General features: G+C 38.0%; 1 protein-coding gene across 1 annotated transcript; it reads left to right on the top strand.

The window, feature by feature from the left end:
* The first annotated feature begins 1,131 nt into the window (after positions 1–1,131).
* LOC149090122 (carbonic anhydrase 13-like) lies at positions 1,132–22,901 on the top strand. Its single transcript, XM_089235679.1, has 7 exons — positions 1,132–1,553; positions 13,080–13,283; positions 13,405–13,526; positions 15,671–15,766; positions 17,723–17,837; positions 21,189–21,295; positions 22,690–22,901. The coding sequence occupies exons 1-7, from the start codon at positions 1,418–1,420 to the stop codon at positions 22,825–22,827; spliced, it is 918 nt and encodes a 305-aa protein (XP_089091805.1). The 5' UTR covers positions 1,132–1,417; the 3' UTR covers positions 22,828–22,901.
* The last annotated feature ends 798 nt before the right edge of the window (positions 22,902–23,699 follow it).

Here is a 23,699-nt window from a genome sequence, read left to right as displayed (position 1 = left end):
ATGTTGTGTACATATGTATTACCCAATTCCCAATTGAATGGACATACCATGTAGGTGAGGATCTGAACACAAAGATTTGGGTACAAAATTTCGATCGTATCGAGGCTATTTGATAGGGAAAAAAAACCATCTGATAGTTCATTGTTTCTATCGTACTTTGCCTCAAGGATATTTAAATTTCGTAAAAGTTGGCATCTTAGAGGAAACATTGCTCGTCACTCCACTTATGATCCAACTGAGATTACCAGACATCCTAATTTCTAAGTCTTTTTCCAGAATTATTTTTTTCCTTTCTTCTGTCCAGGAGAAAAAAACGCTTCAAAGCGGACATCTCTCCATCTCTTTGTTCCAAAATGTTTTTCCCCTCTGAACATTTCTGCAAAGTTTCAGAACATTTGGGGCAGTAGAAAAAAAAAACACGTTTACAGTGCTTTTTACATTAACACTGCAATTAATTATTTCTTTCTTTCATTATGAAAGAACGAATTGACCGATTGAGACGAAATTTTTAGCATTTTATTTAAAATTGAATGAAATATTTTTGAAGTCGAATTCGACTTTAAGGGGCGCGAGACCCCTTACTATAACCCGTCAAAGTTTTTCTCCTCTGGATATTTCAATGTTTACCAATTCAAGGATTAAACAGTCAAATATTTATATATCCAAAATTTCAGAACTCAGCCGCTCATTTGACCTTCGACCAGTAACGAAAAAAAACATTTTCCTTTAACCTCTCATACTAGGGTTTAACGTGAGGCCACGGTCCGCCAAACACCGTGCCATGAGATTATATATATTTTAGTTCGATAAGGAAATTTAGTTTTTTTTCTCTTTCATTTTCTTTGTACGGTATACGTAGGAAACCATCGTTTGGAGGACATTATTAGCATGTAATTTTCGGGGAAATTATGCATTCGCCGCCATGATAAACAATCACAGTAAATCACGTGAGCAAAAATCCAAGAAAAGGGTGTCCTTGAAGGTGTTTGCGATACAAAGGGAGTAAAACGAACCGAAACCGTAATACTGAAGCAAAAAAAAATACATTGGACATTACAAGCCGTTCTTCTTTCTTGGGAATATATGATTAATTACATTTTCCATCTTGTTTTTTGTGGACACGTAAAACCGAATGTTGTCCTCTGCTTCAGAGACTATTTTCTTCAAGTGTTAATATTCATTTTTTTCCGAAATTCTAATTCCCTATGGACTGATAATTTTTTTTCTTCTAACTGAAAAACACTTCAGCCATTAAATTGGCTTTCATTAACTCGATTTACAGGAAGCGCTCACGCGAACGCTGTGCGAGTTGAATAGAAAATAATCTCCTGGACAGAATCGGTTGGTCTACTTAATTTCTTACATTTAGCGCTCCCAACTACTATTATTTCCTAGCGGAAAAATTAGGGTAATTTGAATGCCGCTTTTTAATGGTCGCTGTTGCTTTCCGTTAGACGCTTCAAACCTGGGTAATTGCGTGAGTCTCGTGTCCAAGAGGTCGGCAGTTGGCCCGACTCCTGTCGATTTCGAGTGGGGATATGAAGCCCATAACGGTGAGTAAAATTATGTTTACACTCTCATTTTTTTTTACTTGATAATCTTTAGGCTTCTGCTTGAGCCCTATCAATGGCTGGCCAGCTGTCGGAGAAACTCTCAGTTCAAGTCTAGTCTATTAGTTTTGTGATTTTTTACCTTCGCTATATTGTGTGAATTATTCCGAAAGGTACTGCATTTATGTTTTTTTAAAGCATAATACACTGATGCCTCGGCTAAAGAAGATTTTTTTCCCGTGACTTTTCTGCCTCTGCTATCAAATGTGGATTCGGCTAATGAACATTTCAGTTTACATGGATGCATGCGCTAATATAACGCAACCTAGTCATGAGCTGAATTTTAGTGCCAATCATCGCATCAGAATTACTGTCACTCGAGCCTGATTAACTCTTGTTACCCTCGGAATCTTTTTCCAGATGTACCTAAGCTGCTTCTTCCTGAAATTTTTTGAATCACCTCACGTAAAATAAAAGATTTAGCTAATAGAAAATGAATTGAAAAAAAAAAAGGAGCCAGTGTTTTCAGATCACGCTTTCTTTCAGTGCAAGACTGAGCATCAAGCTGAACATTTTCACTTTCCCGGAAATTTTTGGGGATTATCTTTTCTTTCTGCATGTATTAGACACAGAAATGAGCTGACCAAACCAAATCACAAATGGATGGTGACTCTTACGAACTAAACAAAATAGTGTCAACATCATCTGTAGTAGACTGAAGCTGATGTTGGTTGTGTATATTGATATATAAAAGAAAAATATCTTCCGTTTCTCTCATCTTACTCTTGATTCTCATTTATTGGCTGCTGTTAATTTTGAAGCTGTTAATTTTGGCCTTCAATTAGTTTTTGCCATTTTTATTGCGTTCCTTAGTAATTTAAAAAAAACGGTGTTTAATAGAAATAGGTTGGAGATGCCTGATCTAAAGACTACTGCCGTTAGCATTATGAATTAAGCATTTCAAAAACGGCTCGTCTCACGGGGGGGGGGGGGGCACACATAATTTTTCACAGGGCACAAAAGACTGAATTTCTGTTGAACCGTTTGACTTATTTGAGCAGTTTTTTTTTCTGAATAACATACAGTAAGGTCGGTTGATTTCAGAGAAAAAAACTGTTCAAATAAATCAAACGGTTCAACAGAAATTTAGGTTTTCGTGTCTCATGAAAAATTGTAATTTTAGAAGATGAGTCTTTTTTGAAATTTATGATTCATTTGCAATTTCTCCAAGAAAAGCTGTGTGATTGGTGGAATTTTCATTTTCGCCAATATTTAATGGAAGAATAGTATGTAATAGAAAGAAAACTATTAGGCCTAATTCAGTCGCAAGATTTTTTTTATCACAAAATTTTTTCGAAAGGGTTAAATGAAAAAGGCGTATTTTTGAGATAGGCCACAACGAAGCAGAAAGGAAGCTGAAACACACTATCAACGGACGGGAAAATAGAGCAAAATTAGTGTGTATTAACCAATCCAATGCTTCTGACAATATTACATCGGAAGTTCTACGGAAGAAATACAAACACCATTCCTTTTGCTTACCATTTGTGTCGATTTGAAATAAGAATGTAACCTTGAGCATTTTTATGTAAGCAGATATACGTATATATAAAACCACGCTTTTCAAATCTTCTTTCCCTTTTTTTCTTCTATGTTTGTCTTTGCTTGAGGGGTCGCACATTAGAATGATTTCATAATTTAAAACTGACTATCAAATTCGAAATGGTAACAAGTGCAATGTGCCAAGACGCGAAGTTATTGAAAATATTGCGAGGGCTCTCAAAAATATTGTGTGGTAGAGGAGGGGCTCAAACTCACAATATTTCTGTAAGTGTTATCGAGATGGTGGCAAACATTGAATAGGCTTGGGCTCATGGATCAGACACAACCTCATGCCTATAATAATTCGATATTGTCTAGTTTGCTAGCAGTTTTAGACATTATATAGTTATCTGTTTATTACATTATACCCAATAGTTATTTTTCGACAAGATATTATACTTGAGAATTGATTTATCATTGTATTTTCTATTTGATGTACGCTTCATTCCACGTCGCTGATTCTAAGAATGTCGCTGACGCTAGAATCTAAATCAAATACAAATACAAAGCCACAACAGGCAAAATGCCCAACGATGTGGCTGAGAAAAAGATGCCCATAACAAATATGGATGTCATATATTTCAAAAATACAGCAACCCAATTAAAAACACAAATCAGTGTTTCTCAACTTTTTCTCTTCCATCGCCCCCAACGCAATCCAACCCATAGGATCCTATGTTATACACGTAGCTTCTAACGCCCCCCTAAAACATTCCATCGCCCACGTTGGGAATCACTGATCTCAATGCTCAGCTTAAGTGGAAAGGATTAAATTTATTAGCTTCGGAAAATCAAACCCGTGGTGCTCGGCTTTAGCTTCATGGGTAAAAAAAATATTCTGATTTTTGAATAAATTCTGGTGTTCTCGGACGCACGCCAAAAAATACTGGGGTAGTTCGAGCAGCCCTGGCTCCGAAACTGTTGTATCGGAGTTGTTACAGTTGAACAGTCCATTCAAAAAAAACAACAACAAAAAAAACGAGACTTGTTTTAATAAATGCGAGAAACAAATCAGATATTAAATACTTGTTCCTCGGTGGAAAATCGCTACCTACTGTAACGACTAATATTCAATCATAGGTGTTCCCCTCCCCCAATCTCCAAATACAATACCACATCGCCTTTATTATCGAATCGCTAAAACCTGTTGGTGCAAGCATATAAAAAAAATCATCTAACACAAGAATAATCTTTTTTTCTCTTTCACAAAAACCCTGGGTTTCCACTTTTGGTGGATTCTTGCATTAGGGAAGAAAAAATACATCTTATTGAAAGAAGGAGGGAGAGAGAGAGAGAGAGAGAGAACACACACACACACCACAGAAACAAAAAAAAATAGCTTAAACTAATTTTTTTAAGCCATTATTTAAGCTATCATTTTCCACGGCATGCCTGATTAACAGACTAATTACATTCACTATTTTTAGTGGCAACAGTAATCGGTAGAGCCCAGAAGTTCAGGTGAAATGCCATGAATAGTTTTGTTTGCCTATTTTCGAACTCTTAATTTCTTCTGTCGTCAATTTCTGTTTCTATAATGTTTTATATCTATATTCTATATTAATATATATAGAATATATATAATTATTTATATATGTTCTATATTGTTTGTGAATTTTAGAGGCCATATTCTGTAGAATTGAGATTCTTTTTAGCATTGGAATTTTCAAAAGATTTTTTTTTCTAATTTTCAACCCTTTGTTTTAAGGGGCGCGATTGATTGCCGTCCCGAAGGAAAGGTTTGAATTTCAAACGTGTTCTAGGAACAACTTTATTGCCCCCAGTCTGATTTCTTCATTGCAGATGATGAAATGGGAGGGAATTCGGAACTTCTCAGACTGTTGAGTGGGCAGCAACCATGTGTAAAAATTATATGCAAGTTGGTTATCAACTTCAAAGAGTGATCAAAAATCTGGATTTTCCTGCCAGAAAAAAATTTCTTGTTAGCGTTCTCTGCTGTTGATTTAAGACACTAATTTCTGAAATAACGAATATTATAAAAATATATTTATTTCTCCTTTCGAGAAATTTTGTTTTATCTTATTAGTTTAATAAAATTTAACACAGCTAAACTAAATTTCGATTTCGTGCGCACCTGGAAAAATTAGTTTTGTTATTTAGCGTCACCTATCTTCGATTTAGAATACTACTTTCTAATTTTACACGTATAAATTTTGGTCATATTTTTTCATATTCTATCGTTTTTTTTCCCGAGAAGTCAATTTCTCAATAATTTATAGAATAATTGATTATTTTTGGTAAGTTTATAAAATAATCGGATACAGTGAAATAACGGTTAATACCATGTTCTGCTTTTATGAAGTTGAACCATTAAAATAACGTTAAAAAACTTTGTCCATTGTAAAATGTATTTCTAGTTTGACCGGATATGCAAAACTCACTGGCTCGCTAACTCATTAACTTAATGTGATCAATCACTCACTTTCTCAATCACCCGCTCACTATATCACTTGTTCGATGAATTGCGTGGCGGTGAACTGTTGGCGATTAACTTCTCACAAAAGCTCGTAATGATTTTCTAATCAGGAAGGGGCCCCAGTAAAATCAATTTACTCAGTGGCCTATGATGTTCTTAAGACGGCCCTGTTTAGTAGTAGTGGAAAAAACTGCTGATATCTATCCACAGGGGTTCCGTTCACAATCCCGACAGACGAAATCCCGACAGGTCAAAATCCCGACAGGGTCGAAATCCCGACAGGTCAAAATCCCGACAGGGTCGAAATCCCGACAGGGTCGAAATCCCGACACGGTCAGAATCCCGACAGGGTCGAAATCCCGACACGGTCGAAATCCCGACACTGTCCAATTTAAAAATTCAATTTCGCCGTATAAGCCGCACTTCGTGATTTCTGTCGGGATTTGAATTTCTCGCGGTGAGGGGCGTGCGGGCGCCGATGAGAATGATAAATTGCGATCAAATAAATTTTTCAAATTTTAATTTCGCCGTATAAGCCGCACTTCGCGATTTCTGTCGGGATTTGAATTTCTCGCGATGAAGGGCGTTGGGGTGACGATGAGAATGATAAATTGCTATCAAATAAATTTTAAAATTTCAATTTCGCCGTATAAGCCGCACTTCGCGATTTCTGTCGGGATTTGAATTTCTTGCGGCAAGGGGCGTTGGGGTGACGATGAGAATGATAAATTGCTATCAAATAAATTTTCAAATTTTAATTTCGCCGTATAAGCCGCACTTCGTGATTTCTGTCGGGATTTGAATTTCTTGCGGCAAGGGGCGTTGGGGTGACGATGAGAATGATAAATTGCGATGAAATAAATTTTTCAAATTTTAATTTCGCCGTATAAGCCGCACTTCGCGATTTCTGTCGGGATTTGAATTTCTCGCGACGAGGGGCGTTGGGGTGACGATGAGAATGATAAATTGCTATCAAATAAATTTTAAAATTTCAATTTCGCCGTATAAGCCGCACTTCGCGATTTCTGTCGGGATTTGAATTTCTCGCGATGAAGGCCGTTGGGGTGACGATGAGAATGATAAATTGCCATCAAATAAATTTTCAAATTTTAATTTCGCCGTATAAGCCGCACTTCGTGATTTCTGTCGGGATTTGAATTTCTTGCGGCAAGGGGCATTGGGGTGACGATGAGAATGATAAATTGCGATGAAATAAATTTTTCAAATTTTAATTTCGCCGTATAAGCCGCACTTCGCGATTTCTGTCGGGATTTGAATTTCTCGCGACGAGGGGCGTTGGGGTGACGATGAGAATGATAAATTGCTATCAAATAAATTTTAAAATTTCAATTTCGCCGTATAAGCCGCACTTCGCGATTTCTGTCGGGATTTGAATTTCTTGCGGCAAGGGGCGTTGGGGTGACGATGAGAATGATAAATTGCTATCAAATAAATTTTCAAATTTCAATTTCGCCGTATAAGCCGCACTTCGTGATTTCTGTCGGGATTTGAATTTCTTGCGGCAAGGGGCATTGGGGTGACGATGAGAATGATAAATTGCGATGAAATAAATTTTTCAAATTTTAATTTCGCCGTATAAGCCGCACTTCGCGATTTCTGTCGGGATTTGAATTTCTCGCGACGAGGGGCGTTGGGGTGACGATGAGAATGATAAATTGCTATCAAATAAATTTTAAAATTTCAATTTCGCCGTATAAGCCGCACTTCGCGATTTCTGTCGGGATTTGAATTTCTCGCGATGAAGGGCGTTGGGGTGACGATGAGAATGATAAATTGCTATCAAATAAATTTTAAAATTTCAATTTCGCCGTATAAGCCGCACTTCGCGATTTCTGTCGGGATTTGAATTTCTCGCGATGAAGGCCGTTGGGGTGACGATGAGAATGATAAATTGCTATCAAATAAATTTTCAAATTTTAATTTCGCCGTATAACCCGCACTTCGCGATTTCTGTCGGGATTTGAATTTCTTGCGGCAAGGGGCGTTGGGGTGACGATGAGAATGATAAATTGCTATCAAATAAATTTTCAAATTTCAATTTCGCCGTATAAGCCGCACTTCGTGATTTCTGTCGGGATTTGAATTTCTTGCGGCAAGGGGCGTTGGGGTGACGATGAGAATGATAAATTGCGATGAAATAAATTTTTCAAATTTTAATTTCGCCGTATAAGCCGCACTTCGCGATTTCTGTCGGGATTTGAATTTCTCGCGATGAAGGGCGTTGGGGTGACGATGAGAATGATAAATTGCTATCAAATAAATTTTAAAATTTCAATTTCGCCGTATAAGCCGCACTTCGCGATTTCTGTCGGGATTTGAATTTCTCGCGATGAAGGCCGTTGGGGTGACGATGAGAATGATAAATTGCCATCAAATAAATTTTCAAATTTTAATTTCGCCGTATAAGCCGCACTTCGCGATTTCTGTCGGGATTTGAATTTCTTGCGGCAAGGGGCGTTGGGGTGACGATGAGAATGATAAATTGCTATCAAATAAATTTTCAAATTTCAATTTCGCCGTATAAGCCGCACTTCGTGATTTCTGTCGGGATTTGAATTTCTTGCGGCAAGGGGCGTTGGGGTGACGATGAGAATGATAAATTGCGATGAAATAAATTTTTCAAATTTTAATTTCGCCGTATAAGCCGCACTTCGCGATTTCTGTCGGGATTTGAATTTCTCGCGACGAGGGGCGTTGGGGTGACGATGAGAATGATAAATTGCTATCAAATAAATTTTAAAATTTCAATTTCGCCGTATAAGCCGCACTTCGCGATTTCTGTCGGGATTTGAATTTCTCGCGATGAAGGGCGTTGGGGTGACGATGAGAATGATAAATTGCTATCAAATAAATTTTAAAATTTCAATTTCGCCGTATAAGCCGCACTTCGCGATTTCTGTCGGGATTTGAATTTCTCGCGATGAAGGCCGTTGGGGTGACGATGAGAATGATAAATTGCTATCAAATAAATTTTCAAATTTTAATTTCGCCGTATAACCCGCACTTCGCGATTTCTGTCGGGATTTGAATTTCTTGCGGCAAGGGGCGTTGGGGTGACGATGAGAATGATAAATTGCTATCAAATAAATTTTCAAATTTCAATTTCGCCGTATAAGCCGCACTTCGTGATTTCTGTCGGGATTTGAATTTCTTGCGGCAAGGGGCGTTGGGGTGACGATGAGAATGATAAATTGCGATGAAATAAATTTTTCAAATTTTAATTTCGCCGTATAAGCCGCACTTCGCGATTTCTGTCGGGATTTGAATTTCTCGCGATGAAGGGCGTTGGGGTGACGATGAGAATGATAAATTGCTATCAAATAAATTTTAAAATTTCAATTTCGCCGTATAAGCCGCACTTCGCGATTTCTGTCGGGATTTGAATTTCTCGCGATGAAGGCCGTTGGGGTGACGATGAGAATGATAAATTGCTATCAAATAAATTTTCAAATTTTAATTTCGCCGTATAAGCCGCACTTCGCGATTTCTGTCGGGATTTGAATTTCTTGCGGCAAGGGGCGTTGGGGTGACGATGAGAATGATAAATTGCTATCAAATAAATTTTCAAATTTCAATTTCGCCGTATAAGCCGCACTTCGTGATTTCTGTCGGGATTTGAATTTCTTGCGGCAAGGGGCGTTGGGGTGACGATGAGAATGATAAATTGCGATGAAATAAATTTTTCAAATTTTAATTTCGCCGTATAAGCCGCACTTCGCGATTTCTGTCGGGATTTGAATTTCTCGCGATGAAGGGCGTTGGGGTGACGATGAGAATGATAAATTGCTATCAAATAAATTTTAAAATTTCAATTTCGCCGTATAAGCCGCACTTCGCGATTTCTGTCGGGATTTGAATTTCTCGCGATGAAGGCCGTTGGGGTGACGATGAGAATGATAAATTGCGATGAAATAAATTTTTCAAATTTTAATTTCGCCGTATAAGCCGCACTTCGCGATTTCTGTCGGGATTTGAATTTCTCGCGACGAGGGGCGTTGGGGCGCCGATGAGAATGATAAATTGCGATGAAATAAATTTTTCAAATTTTAATTTTGCCGTATAAGCCGCGGTTCGGGATTTGAATTTCTTGCGGTGAGGGGCGTGGGGGCGCCGATGAGAATGATAAATTGTGATCAAATAAATTTTCAAATTTTAATTTCGCCGTATAAGCCGCACTTCGTGATTCCAGAGGCCTGAGTTAGGTCCGACCGTTCATCGCATACAAGTTCCAAGGAAAAATTGATATTCTTTGCCTTTGTAGTCTAGTGGGCTCACCCAGAAAGCTCGAGAACGTGGGTTTGATTCCTAGCAAGAGCACAGGTGAATTTTTCCTTCCTAACTTCATCTCGCATCAGCCAACCGTTGAAACCTTCGTATAGATAGCGGAAAGTGATATCATCCTCGGAAAATACAGTGTGTGTGGCTCCAAACAAAAAAATCTAAATTTTTCTTTGATTTCCCGTCCTTTAACTTCCAATTTGAAAGTTGTTGCATTGTCTCTCCTGATGCCAACAGAAAAATTGCATGTTTCTCAGTGCAATATTCGCTAAGATATTTGAATTCGAAAACTGGAGAAAAGTTATGAAAAGACAGCAAAAACTAATCGACAACGCTCCTTCCCCAAATTTATGCTGTCCTTTCCACCTTTCCTTCGAATTTTGAATTCAAATATCTCGGCGAACATTGTACTTGTCAACTTAGATTTTTTTTGTTGGTCTCAGGAGATACGGTGCAGTCACTTTATAATTAGAAGTTTTAAAAATTTATATTTTTTTATTTTGTTACACACTGTGTTTTCACTCTCAAAACTGGTACAGGGTAATTTTTGAACGCCTTTTGAGCATTTTTTCAAACTGAAATCATCTCTACCACGGATGGTTGAGAAGACAATGGCCGTACTAACTCTTAAAGGACACCCTGTATGCAACTACACTACCACACAATTTGCATACTCTCTTCAAAGCCTTAAGACCAACTTAGAGATAGAATTTTAAGAAATTTTTTTGGGAGTCTCAACAGTATAAAATAAAACTATTGACAGAATTTTATGTTTATAGCTTCGTAGTGAGAAGGGGGGAATTGGGGATCCGGTCCCTTCGAAATGAGAGAAAATGATTGAAATAAGGTAAAACATGGCCAAATATATTATTTGACCACCTTGTCCCCCCCCCCCCCCCGAATGGAATTTCTAGATACGGGCCTGACCTTCAGTGGTTGCGGCTCGGCGATGAATCAGTGAATTAAGCTGTCAAGACATGTAATTTTATACATATGAATAAAAATATTTCTCTACTATTACATTGCTTTCGAAAACCTTGAAAATTTTAAATTAAGATCTTCATGAAACGGTCTAACTTTGTGCAATATCATTTGACATTTTAAGTCTATTTGAAACTTGAGCGAGAAAGAATTTCGAAAAATTCTCAAAGAAAATAATAAGGAACAGCAGTGTTTGTGGAGGATAGAAAAATCGATAAATGCCAGAAAAAGGCAACCCTGAATCCTTTGCTTTTCGCCAAGTTGGAAAAGTAAATGAATTTCCAAATTATTGATCTCCATTGATCATGGTATGCGCCACAAACCACTTGCAGCGACAAACGGAAATCCCGACAGAAATCGCGAAGTGCGGCTTATACGGCGAAATTAAAGTTAGAAAATTTATTTGATAGCAATTCATCATTCTCATCGTCGCCCCAACGCCCTTAATCGCGAGAAAGTCAAATCCCGACAGAAATCACGAAGTGCGGCTTATACGGCGAAATTAAAATTTGAAAATTTTATTTGATCGCAATTCACTATTCTCATCGTCGCCCCAACGCCCCTCGCCGAGAGAAATTCAAATCCCGACAGAAATCACGACGTGCGGCTTATGCGACAAAATTAAAATTTGAAAATTTTATTTGATCGCAATTCATCATTCTCATCGTCGCCCCAACGCCCTTAATCGCGAGAAAGTCAAATCCCGACAGAAATCGCGAAGTGCGGCTTATACGGCGAAATTAAAATTTGAAAATTTATTTGATAGCAATTTATCATTCTCATCGTCACCCCAACGCCCTTCATCGCGAGAAATTCAAATCCCGACAAAAATCGCGAAGTGCGGCTTATACGGCGAAATTGAAATTTTAAAAATTTATTTCATCGCAATTCATCATTCTCATCGTCACCCCAACGCCCCTTGCCGCAAGAAATTCAAATCCCGACAGAAATCGCGAAGTGCGGCTTATACGGCGAAATTAAAATTTGAAAAATTTATTTCATCGCAATTTATCATTCTCATCGTCACCCCAACGCCCCTTGCCGTAAGAAATTCAAATCCCGACAGAAATCGCGAAGTGCGGCTTATACGGCGAAATTAAAATTTAAAAAATTTATTTGATCGCAATTTATCATTCTCATCGTCACCCCAAGGCCCCTTGCCGCAAGAAATTCAAATCCCGACAGAAATCGCGAAGTGCGGCTTATACGGCGAAATTAAAATTTGAAAAATTTATTTCATCGCAATTTATCATTCTCATCGTCACCCCAACGCCCCTTGCCGCAAGAAATTCAAATCCCGACAGAAATCGCGAAGTGCGGCTTATACGGCGAAATTAAAATTTAAAAAATTTATTTGATCGCAATTTATCATTCTCATCGTCACCCCAAGGCCCCTTGCCGCAAGAAATTCAAATCCCGACAGAAATCGCGAAGTGCGGCTTATACGGCGAAATTAAAATTTGAAAAATTTATTTCATCGCAATTTATCATTCTCATCGTCACCCCAACGCCCCTTGCCGCAAGAAATTCAAATCCCGACAGAAATCACGAAGTGCGGCTTATACGGCGAAATTAAAATTTGAAAAATTTATTTCATCGCAATTTATCATTCTCATCGTCACCCCAACGCCCCTTGCCGTAAGAAATTCAAATCCCGACAGAAATCGCGAAGTGCGGCTTATACGGCGAAATTAAAATTTAAAAAATTTATTTGATCGCAATTTATCATTCTCATCGGCGCCCCAACGCCCCTCGCCGCGAGAAATTCAAATCCCGACAGAAATCGCGAAGTGCGGCGATTATACGGCGAAATTGAATTTTTAAATTCGACCGTGTCGGGATTTTGACCGTGTCGGGAATTTGACCCTGTCGGGATTTCGACTTTTCGGGATTTTGACCTGTCGGGATTTCGACCCTGTCGGGATTCTGACCGTGTCGGGATTTTGACTTGTCGGGATTTCGACCCTGTCGGGATTTTGACCTGTCGGGATTTCGTCTGTCGGGATTGTGACTTGTCGGGATTTCGTCTGTCGGGATTATGACCCACACCCCTATCCACAGATCACCAAAATTTCGATCCATACATGAAATAGTAAATAGTAGTATAACGGTTGGATGAACAACCTATACGTAGTTTTAAATGCAATTTACTCAACTGATGATCTAGTCAAAATGATTGGTATTTAGTACGTTGATTTTTTTTTTCTTAGGGCCTTCGAGATGGGCATCGATGTACAACAATGCCCGCGGTAGACGCCAGTCTCCCGTGGATATCGAAACGTCGGCTGTTGTCGGCAAGAACGAAGGTCAGCATTTCGAGAGGCCACTTGCATTGGCCTATTACAAAGACTGCTGTAAATTTCTGGAGAACACCGGTGAAAGCTGTAAAGTGACAGCAGAGAAAAGTATATCATGTACGAGCGGAGTTATCTACTTTATTTATTTTCGTGTCCAAAGTTGTGCAATATTAATTATATTGTCATTTAATTTGCACAATCTGGCCATAGAATGATTTTTTTTTGTTTATAATTCTAGTTTCAGGGGTTTACGGTGGACCATTGGAACAAAAGTATATGCTTCATCAATTTCATTGCCATTGGGGACAGAACTTTGAAGGCTCCGAGCACGCGGTCAACGGTAAAAGGTACGCCGGTGAGGTAAGTTAACGTTTTCAAGCAGTTTCTTCATTCGTTAACTTCTTAATTGTCTCAGGATTTCAGAACCGGCGTTAGATGAAGGGAATACACCTTTCGGGCTGTTGGGCCTTGGTCTGAAGAGAACCAGATGTCACCACATCTGCGGCGGTCATCTTCAGATGAAATTCATTAATGAGCCGACAAGCAGGGCCGTAGTGTGACAGGCTTGGCAGACTTTTTCTTGGAGCCCTCTCTTGAAAGGGTCATTACTATGCAAAATAAGTGTACATTTTTGTGGGGCTCCCATTTTCGGCTCGGAGCCCTAGGGCAGTGCCCTGGTCGTCTAGTTACGGGCTTGCCGAGAAGTAGGCTACTCTGCGAGCTGTAGTTATTCGTCGGTCTCTGCAGCTAACTTTAGAAGAGCAGATCACGACGCTCTTCACGCTCATTGCGAAGAGTCACTCGTAACCAAGGTGGTGGACAAACGTTTAAGGACAACTAAAAAACTGCCATATATTTTGATGACTTCTGCTTGAAAAGATGAATGAAAACTTTATTAGACCTAAATTTGTTTGCTTTAGGGGAAAAAAAATTAAAATTATAGTAACGGGCCAAAACTTGGAAAAAAGTATAAGGGAATTAAAAATTATGCGCAAAAATTTTATTTTAATAAAAACAAAAGACACTTTTTTTTTTTTTTTTATAATGTTTATCTTTCGGAATATCATGGATAGAGATGAACCATTAATAACTAGTTGTGTAATCGTCTTCCAAGCTTTTTTGTGCAGAAGGATACAGGGAAAAGTAAACCCTGTAGGTGCAAAGTAGCCCCAGATTACGGTATACTTGAGATACATGATTTTAATTGTAATATTTTTAGAGATTATACTATCAAATTAAAAACTGGATTAAAAAATGCAGTGAAATTAAACTATTGATTACAAATTCTAAAACAATGTTTTTTGGATGTTGTGAATGTAGGTGATTGTGAAGTAACGTATTGATTAACCGGTTTCAAAGAAATCTGCTTACAAAAGCGTATCTTACTTCGCTTTTCGCTCTCTACATTAATTATTAAAGTGTGAAAATATTTTAGCTTATTAGCAATTACTCTTCAATTTTGCAATCGGAATTTTTATCCTACTTAGCCTAGTTCTCGAAATAACATGCATAGTACTTTAATTTCTTGCTAGAGGCACAGTCTTCTATCCGACGATATTGTTGCCTGATCAATCTTGAAGGAAAAAGAAAAAAACTGCTGAAGAGATCAACAATGTTTTCAATTATCTTGAAATAACCTTGATATTGACGTGGTTGGCCACAACAATGATAACTCCCACGCCCAACAATAGCCGACAACCTCTCGAATGAAAACAATGCAGACAGTTGGTATCTGCATTTATTAGTCTGTGAATATTCATAAATTTTGAATGAAAATAGATACGCTCGTGAAAAACAATGAAGTTTAATCGTTTACTGATGCAAACAAACGCTCTATCAGATGGCGCCAATGTCACCTAAAAGTTAGACGCGAATCTATGGGGGGGGGGATGATTGGGGTGATCACCCCTCCCCCCAAGCGAAATATGCATTATTGCTCTCAATGCGGTAATTCATGAAATTTTCGTAACCTCTATAACTAATTTTGCATTCAATCAATCCGTTGAAAATTGCCTGTGTCAACGTTTTTGATTAAATAAGAAATTCAAAAAAACTGCAACCAAAAAAACATTAAAAACCGGGACTGAGGAAAAAATGAAGGCCATCCCGGAAAATACGGAACAAAATACGGCATGTATGGTCACCCCATATCCAAAAATTTGTACAATCCCCCCTCCCAACAGCAAGCTCTAGATCCATCACTGCTGGAGGTTGCACATTGAAGACAGATTCATTATCTTTAATATCTGAAAAAGAAACAAAAAAGACAAGTATCAATTCCATTTTCAGTTGAATGAATCCTTTAACATGCAAGCCAAAAACCAGAATTTTCTTTAGCGAATGTCACACCACACAATGACATAATTAACACTAGGCCTACTCTTAACATTACTGACATAATTAGCAATTACTCTTCCATAATTAACAAATCACTCACTTTGTTGTTAAATGCTGTAATTTTGTATTTCCCGATGATTTTATTTTTTCTTTGCCATATTCGCCAGCTTCATATCGTGCACTGGAACGGCGAGCTGTACAGCAATTTCAAGCAAGCTTCACAGTCTCCTCACGGATTGGCTGTTCTTGCAGTGTTCTTAAAGGTTTGTTGGAATCAGTTTATACCGTTTATCTGACGAGGTGAAAGAGGGAGGGAGTTGACAATGATCTCAAGTCTGGCATACAGGGTTGTCATAAAATAACTTCACCGATATACGAGCAACTAGTGGCCACAAAAATTAATGAATGCAAATGAAATTCGAGATAAAACCTAGCTCTTGCAATTATGTTTACAGCAACAAAATTTCGAAATTCAACTCGCTACACTCACTTTTATTCATTGCAAAGTGATTGACGCAGTGAAAAAACATAAATGGTGTTGGAACGGTACCTGTGCACCATAAACGCCTGCGCTAGACGCAGCTTAACCCCTTGAACAGTAGTTTATTTTCAGGCAGCACTATGTGAGTTAAATAATTTAAATTCCTTCGTTTCATGAGGAGGGATTGATATAGAAACTTACAGTTTTCTTGCTAAAATAATTTGCAATTAGTAAAAACAATATTTGCTTCATACATTTACGTGAATGTTTGTTATATATACATAATAGAACATAATTAGTGTCGAAATATTCTTTAATAATGTTTAACAAAAGTATATTACAGCTTTAGTCTTTCAAAGAAAAAAGTATGTGTTTCAACATAATGCTAATGTATTTGCAACAAATTCAATCAATGTAAATGTATATATTTATCGTCACCTATATTCGGGTTTATTTTGAAATACTAATAAACTTCAAGTGTATGATACTTCTTGAAACGCTCCGGAAGATGCAGTGCTACTCAGCATCTCTTATGCAAATTACATTCAAACTTCTATTAGAAGCACGCAAACAAATGCACCAAAGGACTCGCTATGAGTTACATATACTTCTCTCATAAGAAGTTTCCATAGTCTCAATAATTCCTGGCGAGTGCAGCTCATCATTGTCAGAGTTTGCTCAAGAAAATTCATGACGAGCTGGACTCGTCATTTCAGTTCAAGGGGTTAAGGAACATGTGGAAACATACCGAAGATCACATTTCTGCCGCAGGAAATTTCCCTCCGAGAGATTAGCGAACAACCCTTTGGCGAGATCTTTCTTTGTCTGCATCCTGCGCCGGCGTTTATGGTGCTATAAGTACAATTACAACGCCATTCATAGTTTTTCACTGCCAATCACTTAGGGTGGTATTCACCGACATGGTTTAAACCAGTGATTCCCAACGTGGGCGTTAACGCCCCCTGGGGGCGATGGAATGTTCCAGGGGGGGGGGGTGGTAGAAGCTACGGATATAACATAGGATCCTATGGGTTAGTTTGCGTTGGGGGGCGATGGGAGAAAAAAATTTCTGAAGAAGAGGGCGTTGGGACAAAAAAAGTTGGGAAACTATGGTTTAAACTATAGTCACAATTTTTTGATAAGAGACCGACACGGATTGGTTAAATTCAGGTTTTTAATCAATCTATGTTGATCTCTTATCCGAAAACTGTGACTACGGTTTAAACCATGTCGGCGAATACGGCCCTTAGCTATGCATAAACGTGTGTTCCCATTTGAATTTTTCAAAACTTTGTTGCTTTGACCTGTCGCGAAAGCTAGGGTTTTGTCTTCTTAGTTCTCGAGCATACTCTGAAACACCTATATGTCGAATTTCATCCGCATTCGCTGATTTGTTTTCGCTAAGGCCTCGGGTATCCGCAAAATCATTTTGTCACCACCTTGTACATAAGTTCAATTATCTAGAAAGGGGCAAAGTAGCATAACTGACGATTTTTCTGACTTAAATCCGGAAGAAAGCAATCTTCAATCAGTTGCTCTCGGTCGTGGTGCTCATTTGAAGCACACCAGTATTTTCGATTCTTGCATTGGTAAAGATTCCAGTTTTTACTTTTTGGTTGTCAATTAGTAAATTAGTTTCGTTTTTCGTCGTTTCTAAAAATGTGTAATTTTTAGGTAGTTTGAGACTTTATTAATGCGAAGCACTTCGAATTAATGAGAAGCCACTTTTGTTTCACAGATTGGCATGAGGAACGAGGAGCTTGATAAGATCACGAGCCAGCTCAAGAGCGTGATGTACAAAGGCCAGAGAATCAAGGTGAAAGAAGGAATTGATCTCAATGCCCTGATTCCTGGTGAGAGATCTTCTTCTGTTTTTCTGTACTATATATATATATACACTGAAGAGCCAAAAAAACTGGTTCACCTGCCTAATATCGTGTAGGGCCCCTTCTTGCATGATCTTTTTCCGGCCTCAGCGATGTCGTAAATTTAATTTTTTACCAGTTTCCCGATATTCACGGTACACTCGTGAAATGATCGTACGTGAAAATCCAAATTTCATCGCTACCTCGGAGATGCTATGTCCCATCTCTCGTGCGCCGACTATAACACCACGTTCAAACTCACTTAAATCTCGATAACCTGCCATTGTAGCAGCAGTAACCGATCTAACAACTATGCCAGACGTGTGTTGTGTTATATAGGCGTTGCCGACCGCAGCGCCGTACTCTGATTGGTTCCATATCTCTTTATTTGCATACGCATGCCTGTACCAGTTTTTTTGGCTCTTCAGTTTATATATGATTGAACGACACGTATATATATGTATATACATTATGTTCCCAAAACTCTTCGTCAATACTGGCGAATAAGAAATTCAGAAAATTCGGTGATATATACCTTATATTGGTAATTGCTATTTTCAATTTAGTCACGAGTGGATTAAGGGGACCGACAAAAAATTAAATAAGGAAAACAAGTTTTTAATCGACTCTTTATCAGAAAAAGCTGCAAATGTTTTGCAACTTTAGAAAAGTGTTGCACTGTATGTATTTGTGCAATACGTCTGTGCTTTTTCGTGATAATAGCACGTATGTTCACGAAAGTACAAACGTTTTCTATAAAAATTCGAATTCTCATCGCAGGATTTTTGCTTATAACATGCCGAGTTGTCGGAATTTTCAGAAAACATGACTACTATATGCATGAGATATACTGTATAGAAATATAAAAATATAAAAAGTGATAAACTATTATTCAATTGCGTGAGTTTTAGTAAATTATTATTAATTGCTCATGCGCAAGAAATATAAATTTTATTTTTCAACTATTTCATTGCTAGATACATAGTGCAACTTATATGAAAATTCCAGCTGAATGTCGTGAAAATTCAGAAAGATATACGCGATATTGGGAGCTGTAGTTTCGAAACTTGCTGAAAGTAACGGAATAAATAGGAGGTTTCCACAAATTGATATACGATTATGTTCTGTTATTTCATTTTTGACTTTCAGTTTGTTCATATTGACATCATACACTCGTGTTATGCTAAAACACTTCTCTTACATAGCGTCAGACATGCGTCTTCGGTCATTCGCATAATGCAGTGGAATTATTCTCGAAATATCAAACGACAGAAAATAATCGTATACCAATTCGTAGAAAATCCCTCATTATTCAGTTACTTTCAGAAAGTTCCAAAGTTACAGCTCACAATACCGCTTACATATTTCTGAATTTTCACGACATTCAGCTGGAATTTTCATATAAACTGCACTATGTATCTGAGAATGAAATTATTGAAAAATAAAATTCATAATTTTTGCGCATGCGCAATTAATAATCATATACAAAAATACTCATATATCATTGAATAAAAATTTGTTATATTTTAAATTTCTATACTTTATGTACAGCGTCATGTTTTTCTGTGAACTTCGTATAAATTGGTTGTAAACTCGATCATTGATCATTTTTGTTGCACCACGGTCATTTTCTGCACACGAAGGCTAATTAAAAACTCTGCATGTTATACGCAAAAATCATACGAGGAAAATTGGAATTTTTATAGAAAATATTTGTATTTTCGTGAATATTATCACGAAAATTCACACAAATATTGCACAAAATTAGTGCAATACTTTGTTTGTTAAAGTTAGAAGGCATTTACAGCTTTTTTGATACACGTTGATCAAAAACTTTTTCTCTTATTCAAATTTTTGTCGGTCCCTTAAATGCAGTCGTGACTAAATTTTCACTGAAAATGGTGAGCACCACTATAAAGTATAATGATCGAAATTTCAGAACGATTGCTCAGTACTTTTCTATAAATTCAAGAAAATGTCGAAGAAATGGGCATCACACAGATAAAGCAGGGGTACAACTGCTTTAAAGATGGCCGAACATCAACGGATAGTGAAATACGTACTGGTAGGCCTTAAACGTCGAAAAAATGAGATCGTTACTGAACAAGTGATGCAGGATCGTCGAATCACGATCAGAGAATTTACATATGCGACATGCATTACCATTAGATCCGTTCATTCTGTTTTGACTAACGATTTGGTCTTCAGGAAATGCAAATTTAGTCAAAGTTATGCTGACCGTCGTCTTTGAGTATAGTAGCGTGGTTCACTCACACACACACACATCAGGAGTACGCACTGCACGGCACAACCATCGACAAGACATTCTGCGTCGCAACTGGCAGCTCCCTCGCAACTAATGCAGTAACGTTGAAGTTTTTCTGCCATTTTGCCAAAAAAATAAAAATAAAATGTGACACACGGCGCTCACTTACGTACTCATCGGTGACTGGCAGCTTCTTCAGACAGGGGAAAAAAAAATCAAGCATGGGCACCAGAATTGCCTACGTACTTGAACCAAACCACGCGTCTTTAACTTCATCGGTTCACTCATGAAAAATAATGGTCGGATACTTTTCGAACAAACCACGTATCTCCTGTCGTAATGATGCGGCAGAATTTGCAGATGTGGTTTGTGTTGACCGGTACTACACCGGTAGCCTTAGAAAATGATCAGAACACCAAAAATAATGAATATTTTAAAATCATTACAATTTTTAATTAGCTGTACAGGGTGTTCTGTTAATGGAACGACAAACTCAGAGGGTTGTTTGTAGGAATCAAGAGGAGCAAAAATTGCAATGGAACATGGTGTCGCAAGCCACGTTGAAAGAGTAAAAATCGCGATAAACGCATGCAGGCTCCGAGTCCAGAGGAGACGAAAGGTGGATGTCAGTTGATCGCTGAATGCGTTCGTGGATTCGTTCGCCATATCTGACGTAAGCAGCGTCAATTACGTCACAGGAGGATCTCATAGCGCGGATTGTCATCGCTGCGGCAGACATCAAAAGCATACCTAGTATCCTCGAGCGCTTCCGACGTAAATCGTTTTTACGTCGTTGTAGACTGTGCAATGACGTCACAGCGGCCGCCACTTACAACAACTGTTGTAATAATTAATCAAATGAATATTTTTTTGTAGTTATTATTGAACTTTTTTTTGTCGTTCCAGCGTGACGTCGAAACGTGCATGGGTTTTTCGCGATTTCCACCCTCTCAATATGGTTTGCGACACCATGTTCCATTGCAATTTTTGTTCCTCTTGATGCCTACTAACAACCCACTTAGTTTGTCGGTCCATTAACAGAACGCCCTGTATAATATTTTTCGTTATTTCAGATGACCGATCATATTGGACCTACGAAGGATCCTTAACGACGCCGCCCTGTTACGAGAGCGTTACATGGATCGTATTTCAAGTACCCATTCAAGTATCAGTCGACCAGGTAGATATTTCCTTCTTCCATGATTGGTTTCAAACAGTATTTAAAAAGGATAAGAAATTTTCAGCGCATGAAAATTCGCTACTTTTTTATTATAGGCACAGCCCACATGCCTCCCCCCCCGCCGCCTACGCCTTTGCCTCTACAATTCATATTTGCCTAGAGCCTGAACTTAAGAAGAATAGGTCCTGGCCACAACCCGAAAATTGTCCTACATGGGGAACTGAAAATAACAAAATTTAACACAATAGAATAAGTTCAACAGACATGTGTACAACTTAGCTTATTCTTGCAAATAATTTCTGATGACTCATGATGCTGTTTTTGCTTCAGGAATATCTCTTATCAACGGAAAATATGATATTCTATAGTTCTTAACTTGACTGAAAGCCCCAGCTCACCAATCTACGTAATTTTTTTCGAAAATCACACACCATTATCATGGGAGAATCTTCTGTTCTTGAAGTCCTGGGCCGTATCATGCGTTGGAGAAATTAAGAGTGAACCCAACTAAACAATTTCTTGAAAAAAATATATACATACCGGGTGTCCTGTAAGTGCTAATGTGGCCTTTATCTCACCAACTGCCCATTGTAGAAGTATGATTCCGATTTAAAAATGCTCAAAAGGTGTTCAAAAATCACCCTTTACCAGTTTTAGAGTGAAAATAGTGTCACAAAATAAAAAAAAAATCTAAAACTTTTTATGGTCTCCTTGTCCTCTAATTAGGAAGTTGTTGCCTTTTTTCTCCTGATGCCAACAGGAAAAATTCCATGTTCCTAAATGCAAAATTCACCAACTACTAACGGACAATGCTCCTTTCCTTCATTTATGCTGTCCCCCCTCCCAACCTTTCTCCGATTTTTGAATTTGAATATCTCAGCGAATATTGCTTACATACTTGGTACTTTTTTGTTGGCCTCATGAGTAATAGGACAACAACTTTCTAATTGGAATTATTTAGTTACACATTGTATGTTCACTCTAGAAACTGCAGCAGGGTAATTTTTCAAAGGAGTATTTTTCAAATTGAAACTATATAACTCTACGACGGCCTCGACAGATTTAAAGATTACTCTGGTGAATTGGTGACCCGTTGCACAGTTCCAGAGTACTTAAGCAGTCCCCAGTACATTTACAGATCACTTAACAGGCCCGCAGTAAATTCAGAGATCACGTAAAAGACTCGTGGCACAGTTCCAGACCGCTCAAGTGGCCAGTAGTACATTTGCAGATCACTTAAGTAACCTGCGGCGCTGTTCCAAATCACTTAAATCAAGCGACCCGTGACACGTTTTCAACTCAGTTAAGTGGCCCGCACTGTCTTTAAGGTTGAACACCCTTGTTCTACTGTTTCAACAAACCTTGTTACCACCATTTCGTTTGTTATATTTCAGATTGAAAAGTTCCGAAGTTTATGTTGCGAGGCTCAGACGGACAATATGAAAGTTCCGTTTTATAGCAAAAGGATCTCGGACAACTGCCGGCCAGTGCAACCATTGAACAACCGTGTCGTAAAAGAATCATTATGGTGACGATATCACAAAATCGTTTATATCTACAAATGTACAAAAGCTAAATATATATTCTCAATAAATGTCGTTTTTTTTCTTTTATCTGTATGAGTGCATGGCATGTACCATGATCGTTGAATTACCTTCTTAACGACAACAAGTCTAGTCACAATCCCTCCAGGATATTATTTACAATAAGTATCCGTATAGAGAACAATTACACTGACATCATACGAGAAGCACATGTGAAAAAATGGAATAAAATTATGATTATTTTTACGAAGTGTTAATATAATAATTTCTTGGCTTCGAAAATAGTTACCATACTGTAACTGCAAACATTGCAATTTTGGTACGACCTAGAAAACAGCGTTTGAATTTTGAAGTTTGCAACCCGAATTTCCTTCTTACTGTAGTTTGAATCACAAAGAAGGTAGTCATTAATTTGGAATATGTAATATAATTACTTCAATACATTTATTTTATGGGTGATTTGTGATGCTCTATACGGTTCTTTTAAGGCTCCTGTACAACACAGTACAATTTGAAATAAAAAACCTTTTTAAATGAGTTTTCCTGTTTTCCATATATACGTGTGACCAACTATGGCAAAAAATTATCAACTCGAAAAAAAGAGAGCATTTAAGGGTTCAATCTACAATAGAAGTAATGTAAGATGTGCACTAAAAAAATCGCCATGGCTTGAAAATTGTTCTACGCATGTACACTAAATAGTGTTTTGTTTGGGCTGGTAAATGTGTTCACTTGTGGAGGCATTTTCCCGCAACACACATAGCCCACACGTCAGGGCACATGCGCAGTCCCGAGGGCACATTGGTGGGTCGTATGGGTTTCTGCCTATACGCATATGTTAATATAAGGTGTAAGATATA

This window comes from Pholcus phalangioides, unplaced genomic scaffold, assembly GCF_987345545.1.
Source record: "Pholcus phalangioides strain wild (caught in Gottingen) unplaced genomic scaffold, Ppha-v1.0 ptg000001l_1, whole genome shotgun sequence".
Lineage (NCBI taxonomy): Eukaryota > Metazoa > Arthropoda > Arachnida > Araneae > Pholcidae > Pholcus > Pholcus phalangioides.
This window is presented reverse-complemented; position numbering and strand designations above follow the sequence as displayed.

Excerpts from the sequence above, each read along its gene's own strand:
- LOC149090122 (XM_089235679.1), top strand. The coding sequence starts at position 1,418 with ATGCCGCTTTTTAATGGTCGCTGTTGCTTTCCGTTAGACGCTTCAAAC. Across the intron at positions 17,838-21,188 it reads TCTCAATGCCCTGATTCCTG|ATGACCGATCATATTGGACC; the intron begins GTGAGAGATCTT and ends TCGTTATTTCAG. Across the intron at positions 21,296-22,689 it reads TTCAAGTATCAGTCGACCAG|ATTGAAAAGTTCCGAAGTTT; the intron begins GTAGATATTTCC and ends GTTATATTTCAG.